The sequence below is a fragment of the Salminus brasiliensis genome, chromosome 12 (assembly GCF_030463535.1).
Source record: "Salminus brasiliensis chromosome 12, fSalBra1.hap2, whole genome shotgun sequence".
NCBI lineage: Eukaryota > Metazoa > Chordata > Actinopteri > Characiformes > Bryconidae > Salminus > Salminus brasiliensis.
This window is the reverse complement of record NC_132889.1, coordinates 4,675,665-4,684,714: the sequence shown is the minus strand read 5'-3', so window position 1 is coordinate 4,684,714 and position 9,050 is coordinate 4,675,665. Positions and strand designations below refer to the sequence as shown.

At 41.9% G+C, this 9,050-nt stretch overlaps 1 protein-coding gene across 1 annotated transcript; it reads right to left on the bottom strand.

Annotated features, from left to right (window-relative positions):
• Positions 1–3,609: 3,609 nt before the first annotated feature.
• On the bottom strand, positions 3,610–8,129 carry ptx4 (pentraxin 4, long). The gene is made up of 4 exons (XM_072694036.1): positions 7,986–8,129; positions 6,427–7,039; positions 6,202–6,333; positions 3,610–4,250 (listed from the first exon to the last, which is right to left on the bottom strand). The coding sequence occupies exons 1-4, from the start codon at positions 8,127–8,129 to the stop codon at positions 3,610–3,612; spliced, it is 1,530 nt and encodes a 509-aa protein (XP_072550137.1).
• Between the last annotated feature and the right edge of the window lie 921 nt (positions 8,130–9,050).

Genomic DNA, 9,050 nt, shown 5'->3' with positions numbered 1-9,050 from the left:
TTAATTATTATTTATTAATTGTTTATTATGTTATTGTTATCCTTCCTACATTGTTGAATAATTGTTTTATATAATTTTATATATAACTTTATATATTTATATTTTATATATAACGGTCAAATGCTAGCTAGCTAATATTTACAATGTAGAGGCAGTATAGGAAATGTAGTTTCTGAACCCCTTTAAGGCCGAAACTTTTAAATAGTTAAATTTATTTAGAAAAAAAAACAATTATGACTTTTATTTTGTATCTATTATATATAAATATATTTTACAGTAGGTTTACATATGATTATGTAATTAATTATTATTTATTAATTGTTTATTATGTTATTGTTATCCTTCCTACATTGTTGAATAATTGTTTTATATAATTTTATATATAACTTTATATATTTATATTTTATATATAACGGTCAAATGCTAGCTAGCTAATATTTACAATGTAGAGGCAGTATAGGAAATGTAGTTTCTGAACCCCTTTAAGGCCGAAACTTTTAAATAGTTAAATTTATTTAGAAAAAAAAACAATTATGACTTTTATTTTGTATCTATTATATATAAATATATTTTACAGTAGGTTTACATATGATTATGTAATTAATTATTATTTATTAATTGTTTATTATGTTATTGTTATCCTTCCTACATTGTTGAATAATTGTTTTATATAATTTTATATATAACTTTATATATTTATATTTTATATATAACGGTCAAATGCTAGCTAGCTAATATTTACAATGTAGAGGCAGTATGGGAAATGTAGTTTCTAAACTCCTTTAAGGCCGAAACTTTTAAATAATTAAATTTATTTAAAAAAAAAGATTAAAAAAAGAAACAATTATGACTTTTATTTTGTATCTATTATATATAAATATATTTTACAGTAGGTTTACATATGATTATGTAATTAATTATTATTTATTAATTGTTTATTATGTTATTGTTATCCTTCCTACATTGTTGAATAATTGTTTTATATAATTTTAGATATAACTTTATATATTTATATTTTATATATAACGGTCAAATGCTAGCTAGCTAATATTTACAATGTAGAGGCAGTATGGGAAATGTAGTTTCTAAACTCCTTTAAGGCCGAAACTTTTAAATAATTAAATTTATTTAAAAAAAAAGATTAAAAAAAGAAACAATTATGACTTTTATTTTGTATTGCATTTTAAACTTCCGGAATGTCATGCTCACATTAGGTTTACATATAATTATGTAATTGTTTATTATTTATTTAGTTTATTATATGTTATTATCATTCCTACATTGTTGAATAATTGTTTTATATAATTTTATATATAACTTTATATATTTATATTTGATATATAACGGTCAAATGCTAGCTAGCTAATGTTTACAATGAAGAGGCAGTATGGGAAATGTAGTTTCTGAACCTTTTTATTTTTAATAATTGCCAATAAAAGGCTGTTAATCTGTAAATAATATTGTCATTGCTTTTTTTACTTCTTATTTATATTGTGTATATAGTGTAAATTATGTATCTACATTTTTTGTAACTGAGTGTCTTGCTATCCCTTTCTGCTGTGACACTGAGAATTTCTTAAAATAAATAAAATCTTAAAATAAAAAAATATATGACTTGTATTTTGTATCGTATTTGTTACTTCCAGAATTTCTTGCTCACAACAGGTTTTTGTGAACAAACTAAACATTTATGTAATTATTTTAAAATGTATTATATGTTATTATTATTATTCAAAGATTGTTATTATTTAATATTATTTAATTATTATTTAATATAATGAATTACTTAATTCTCACACTGGTGTTGAGGTTCTTAAAAACATCCAATAATACAAAGGGTTAATGACGGAGGTCTTGTACGAGAAATATTTATTTGCTTTAAGACTTTTTATTTACAGAAATGTATTAACGTGAATGTATCATTTGTATCAATTTTCATATGTATTTCATGCGTATCATTAAAATAATTAAAATTGCTTCAGTCAAATACTGGCTAATACAGGGATGCTAGGGATCTCTTTAATTGAGATTCAGGCTGGTCCTCCACCTCATGATGATTTACGGAGGGGGATACGTTTCTCTTTGAGAGGATTTTGACAGAATTTAGTATCGCTTCAAGATACTGCAAACAAAACACAGTATTCAGTCATATAAGCTATGCTAGTTCTCCATTTCTACTGAAGGCCTTTAGCTGATGTTCTTCTCCAGAGCGACTTACTGAAGTGCTTCACTGTTCACTCAGAAGATACCTCAGCTAGTTTATATCAGCTAGAATCCAAAAGATTAAACACAAGTCAATATGGAGACCATAATACTCTACACTTCGCCCAAGTCCTCTCAGAAGAGGAGGGTCTTCAGTCTGGGTTTGAAGGCAGCGAGCGTTCAGACACCCAGGGGAAGTTCACTCCACCACTTCGGTGCAGGACAGTAAAATAGTCTGGACGCTTATTTTCTGGATCTTAAAGGATGGCGGGTCGAGCCGAGCCGTACTTGAAGCTGGAAGGCCTCTTGGTGCGGATCGGCTTTTGACCATCGCCATCAGGTACGGAGGGGCTGGCCCATGCTAGGCTTTGTAGGCCGGCGTCAGGAGCTACAGGAAGCCACATGAACTTGAACATGGCATGAACTTGAACTTAGAAGCTATGCTAACTACTATGAGGTTAAAGCACTGTTATGTTTGCTGTAGCTCACTATTAGTGCCATTACACAGCACTATTTCACACAGAAAGATTTTCATTTGCTCTGTAAACCATTAGATTGGATTATTTTAGACATTAGATTAGACTGTTTGGGCAGTTATGTGTCTGTAGGCCTGTAACCTCTGAAATCCATTGCATATATTACTAATTACAAACTGAATTAACATTAATAAATGGAAATTAAGTACATCTTAAAACATTTTTATCTCCAAAAAATAAAAAATTAAGATTATTAAGATTAAGATTTATTGGATGGTACTGTGATCGGTTTCAACTGAAGGGTCAGTTTCTTTTCCCTAAAAAAGAATGATGCACTGTAGGTAATACTGGACAGTATAAGCGTAAAATGGACAAAAAAGTGTGGACGAATAAACCTTCAATATGGCTGCTAAGTTACCGTAGCTATGCAACCCCTGCTGCTATTACCGTTAGCTGGTTTTAGATGGTCTAAGCTGGTCATTGATGGTCAAGGCGGTTGAAAAGCTGGTCACCCAGGCAAAAAGAATACCCTATGCTGGTAGGCTAGCTGGTTACACTGGTGGACCAGTATAGCTGGTATGGTAAATGTATGTTTTCATTTGGGTATGTTGGACTAGCTGGTCTACCAGCATGATCTGGTACTGACTATGCTGGTCACCAAGCAGGCCAAGCTGGCTGACCAGTTGACTAGGTTGGTCAAGCATAACTAGCATGGTCATGATGGTAGTGGTGGTTGACCAGCTTGGTCAGATTGATGATGCTTGTAGACCAGCCAGACCAGCTAAACCATCTAACCGGTCAAGAGCTAGGCTGGTCAGCCAGCTTAACCAGTATGACCAGCTTTAGCTGTATTAGCTACATTAGCCTCATAGCTCCGTTAAGGCATGCAGGGGAAATTGTGTGCATGCGTTTCTTGCACCAAACCATGGCTTTAAGTACAATGCTCCAGGCATTCACAGGTCACTTGCTGGACTGAGCCATGCAGAACATCCACGTCATCCATGGTCAGCACCGCTCCTCTAGGCATGCCTCTCCCACTGGCCAGGCCAGATACTTCCCCTGGGGTTAGTACCCGGGTCCACAAAGCAAAGCCGGCCAGCCTGCCCACAAATGCCTCGGCCTGGTCAAAACCCCCTCCTACGGTGTCTTGCTCTTGTCCCAGGATGAAAGAACCACCAGGGGGGATTTCATAGCCCTTCTGGAACCTGGACCCAGTGGAGATGAGGCGCTGGTCGGTGTAGTGCCAAAATCGGCCTTCGATGGAAGACCAAACCACACACATATGGTGCCACTGTCCATCGAGCATGCTGTCTGTGGTCAGTTCACGGTAGGCCGGGTCCCCGATCACAAAGTCCATGCTGCCTAGCACGCTGGACCTGCGGCCATAGAGGACCAGAGTGTTGTCGTTGGCCTCAGTGGCGTAAGACAGAAGTGTGCCCAGATACTCTGCGTCCACTCTCAACCAGGTGCAGACGGACAGCTCGTGAATGCCGGTCAGGAACGGGGTGTAGAAAGTGACGTAGTTCTCGGTTGAGGCCGACGGGAACAGCAGCACTGAGTTCACATTGCAGACTGTGGGATAAAGGAAATCAAGACAATGACTGACAAGGTATTGATTGACAAAAGTATTGGGACACCTGCTCATTCATTGTTTCTTTCAAAATCAAGGGTACTTAAAAGAGTTTATCTGCTTTTGTTGGAGTCTTTACTGTCCAGGGAAGAAGGCTTTCTACTAGACTTTACTAGAAGCATTGCTGTGAGGATTTGATTGAATTCAGCGCCAAAAGCTTTGGTGAGGTCAGGATGTTGGATGATCACCACCCCACTCCACCTCATCCTCAATCCTCCAGTACTGGAGGAGCACCATCCATCATTCCAGAGAACACAGCTCAGTGCTGGGGGGCTTTATATCCCCCACTCTAGCGCACGCCTGGCATTAGGTGGCATGCTGCCAATGGGTTCATGTTTATCTGCTCCAGAGAGTCGTGTACTATTGGCAGTACTTCTCTACTGGGACCAGACAAGCTGTGTGTGTGTGTGTGTGTTATTGTGTATGTGTGCATTTGCTCATCTATTTCAGCAATGGGTGCAACTTAAAGTAGCTGAATGCAATCATTAGAGGGGGTGTCCACAAACATTTGGACATACATCTGCAGTACACTTGCTATGTTTTCTTGTATCCTACGTTAATGCTACAGTGGCTTCCAGATAGCAGTATGCTAGTTGTAAGGCTAGTAACACCATCTGATGACGTATCTTGAAGGTGGGAGGAGCCTCTAAAGCACTATTAGCACTTTTTTTTTGCTAGCTGGCTAATTCAGAAGGGAGAGGAAGATGATATCCCCCTTCTTTCCTTGCCAGTTAGTCAAGGGCCTGTAAATTAGTCTAGGGCCTCCTTCCTTTTAAAAGGAGCAGTTGTAGACTTGGGGACTGCTCATTTTAAGGGAAGGGGGCTGATTTACAAGGACGATACCGGCCAAGCTTCATGCTCGTGCTGTCCAAACCGGGCAGGTCGCACAAATGGGGTAGCGACGACCTCAATCACGGCTCTGATGCATATTGATGATGCAGTGCCTGAATGCATGTGTAATTAAGTATATGTAGTGCAATACTACTGAGGAAGCAGGGATCCAGTTCGGTCACAGGCTGAGAAAGGCAAATAATAATGCTGCTAAAAAGACAAAGTGCATGAGTGCAGGAGTTGCCAATGCACGGCTGCAGGAATGCGGCCTGTTGGCTACATCACTCATCAACTTTCCCTGCTTGAACTGGCCAGGTAGACATGAGCGCGTTCCTCAGGTGACACTCATGAGCAGGGCGGTGCAGGTGCACAAAGTCATTTTACCCCAGATATGCTAAAGGAGCAGTTCTGGGCGCACCCTTTTCAGAACACAGCTGCTTTCTGAACCAGGGCGAGTCATCGCGTGCTCCATCATTGATAAATCATTGGTTAATCATGTTGATTGATAAAATTCTGTCCACTCTTGTGATCAGATGTGGACTAGAGCCGAGGGCGGTGTTTGTGTGTGTGCTCCCAGTTCATGTGCCCTAATTTACTCAAGCTCTTGGCATTAAGCTGACAAATCGTGTGTGTTAAGGCCAGGAAAGCGCCAAGCGAGTGGTCAGTAAACTCTTAAATATCATATGGACACAGGTGTGCACACCCTTAGATGTGACACCCCAAAGGTGAGCTGAGGTGCATTTGGTTCCACTGATATTTCTTGAGATGTTTCTCCAACTTAACCCTCAAATACTCGGGTGTGCATCCATCTATAACACTCTGTATGTCCAAATGTTTGCGGACACCCCTCTAAGAAAAGCATTTTGCTACATTAAGTTGCACCCATTGCTGACTCAGACGTGCAAATGCATACACAAAGCTTGTCCAGTCCCTGTAGAGAAGTATTGTATCATCATTTAGCCAATTAATTAATCAGTAGATACAATAATTGATTATAGAAATAATCTACAGTTGCAGAGGTGTCAAACATGGCAGGTTGAAACCCTGAACCGCTGAACGTACTTGTAGCGTCTTTCTTTGGGGTGTAGTTCAGAGGGATCTTGTGCCGGAGAGGAAGGCGAAGGAGGCTGTGGATCTGCTCTAATTGGGCAGGCTGCGATGTGGGCGGGGCATTGGTCTGCATGGATGTCTGCACTAGAAAAAAGCAAAATATCAAATTTATTAGGATTCAAATTTGTACAAAACCAAGTAAATCTCATGTGTCACTTTTTCAGTGTGCTTCATCACCTGCGATATGATCTGGTTCTCTGGTGGCTTTCAGAAGAAGGCTATTTTTCTTCCTGCTGTCCTTTGCATCTTTGTGCTGACGCTCCGGCTCCTTTCTTTCCGGAAAAACTGCCCCCTGCCCGGTCCGGTTGAGGCCGTTTCCAGAGATGGAAAAATAAGAATTGGGAGGAGGCCTCTGGATGCTCCTCATTTGACCCTCCAGTTTGCTCATTTGCTTTTGAAAGGCCTCCTGAAGGTCTTGGATCTCACCCTGCTGGGCCTCCACCACACTGATTCGACCCCGATGGCTCCTCAGCTCCTGGGTCAGGTTGGCCATAGCTGCCTTGTTTTCCCGGAGCTGCCTGTGGGCCAGACGGCTGTTCTCCTTCATCACTCGCTCCGTTCTGGCCAGCTTCAGTTCCAGACGCTTGGTCTTCCTCCGAAGCGTCCGGCTCCAAGACTTTAGGGATTGGAGGTCCCGCTCAGCCTCTGCCCGAAAGGAGCTCAGCTCTCGGGAGATGCCCTCTAAGTGTCGAGTCAGCATGTGGAAGCGGGTCTCGATGCTGTTGGAGATGTTGTAGCTTTCAGCAATGCTCTGAAGGTGCGTGAGGGTCATCTCTTGGAATCTTCTAAACTGAGAGGGACATCAAGGAGATTTCTCACATTTCTAACTACACAACTTGCATGCTAGTTTCATTGTACCAAATCAGTGGGGAACAACCCAAGAGCCATCCAGGCATGAGCCTGCCATGAACTGGAAGCTGCTGGAACACCAGCGTCACTGTCCACGGCTAGGTCAAGCGAGTTTTAGATCTGCTATGGCCCACAAATACCAAATTCCGAGCTTTGCCATCAGCTGCCGAAGTCGGCGAGAGCACAATTGGCACTCTCCTCCTTCATCACTCTTAATTGATGCCCAGCAATGCAACTAGCGGAGGCTGGCCTTGCGTGTATCAGCAGGGACAGGGGTTAAGTCCTTACCCTCCTAGTGTCTGGAGCATTGCTAGGTACAGGGTACAGGGAGCTCATGTAAAGGTGAGGCCTTCAAGCCTTCAAGAACACTGTACCAACTGTTAAGCATGGGGTTGGTAGCAACATGTTCTGGGTTGGTAATGGAATATCTATCCTTTCGATCCATCTTGTCGCAGTGGGTCCGGAGATTACCCGGAATCATTAGGTGCAAGGCAGGAATACCTCCTGGACAGGCTGCCAGATGCTGATGTGGATGAAATACTGAACCACATCATCAAACCATCAGTTCAGCCGACTTGAGAACTTGGACAAAACAGAGTGTTCCACCTTGACATTGACCCCAAACTCATCAAAGGTGATTGAGGAAAGGGCTAAAGCAGGCTAAGCTTCTGGAATTTGGTCTGTAAAACCACAAGAAATCTAGGATAGGGACCCTCTACGAGCAACATCATTCCTGAGGAACATTCCACTGCATCACTAGAGCGCCATCGCTTCATCGCAGTGCTGTAAATTCCCTACATGTGTCATTTGCAATGGAAAAATAAGCTGTGCAATAAGTTGGACAAAGACAGCTGAAAGCTTGAATGTGTTCATGTTACAGCACGAACCTGCTCGTCCAGCCTCCTCAGTCTTTGATGCAAGCGTTTCCTCGTTTCTGCAGACGCCGGCCTTGACCTCTGCCCGAGGCTGGGTGGCACCTGAAGGGCAACAAGGATCAGGAGCATGCTCACGGCTGCCCTGCTATGTCCCATACTGGACCAGAGTGGACTGCCGCCTTTGTCAGTGTTTTGAGTGAGCGGATGTAAATGGGTTGTTCTGCATAGAGGGGCGGTGTGGCCTTTCCATTAGCAGTGACTGTTCTGTAAGACACACAGAGGCCAGGAGGGGAGGGATACAGAGCTGAACTGGATGGGTTTAGCAGAGCAGTAACAGAGAGGTCCAAAACAAGGCTCTGAGCACACACAAACACACACACACACACACACACTGAGATCACTGCAGGGCTCTCAATCTATGCATGGTCAACAAATGCCAGGAAATGCATACATGCATGCGTCAAGTCCCGGGAGGGCAGCATTGCACTTCTGCAAAGAGGCACATTGTTCTGTTTCACACTGGTGTGTGTGTGGGAGTGTGTGTGTGGGAGTGTGTGTGTAGGCGAGTGGCAGCGCTCTTTGTCAGCTTTGACACAAGGACAGAGTCGAAAAACTGTGTCATTCAAAAGCTTGCATCTCCTCAGTGCTCCATTACCTCACTTCATCTCCTCAGTGCTCCATTACCTCACTTCATCTCCTCAGTGCTCCATTACCTTACTACATCTCCTCAGTGCTCCATTACCTCACTTCATCTCCTCAATGCTCCATTACCCAACTACATCTCCTCAATGCTCCATTACCTCACTTCATCTCCTCAGTGCTCCATTACCTTACTACATCTCCTCAGTGCTCCATTACCTCACTTCATCTCCTCAGTGCTCCATTACCTCACTTCATCTCCTCAGTGCTCCATTACCTTACTACATCTCCTCAGTGCTCCATTACCTCACTTCATCTCCTCAATGCTCCATTACCTCACTTCATCTCCTCAATGCTCCATTACCTCACTTCATCTCCTCAGTGCTCCATTACCTCACTTCATCTCCTCAATGCTCCATTACCTCACTTCATCTCCTC

What these genes read in the sequence shown, in the direction of transcription:
- ptx4 (XM_072694036.1), bottom strand. Translation starts at nt 8,129, where the DNA reads ATGGGACATAGCAGGGCAGCCGTGAGCATGCTCCTGATCCTTGTTGCC. An exon ending in AGAACCAGATCATATCGCAG is followed by an intron (nt 6,334 to 6,426) that starts GTGATGAAGCAC and finishes GCTTTTTTCTAG; the next exon opens with TGCAGACATCCATGCAGACC. An exon ending in CCCAAAGAAAGACGCTACAA is followed by an intron (nt 4,251 to 6,201) that starts GTACGTTCAGCG and finishes TTTATCCCACAG; the next exon opens with TCTGCAATGTGAACTCAGTG.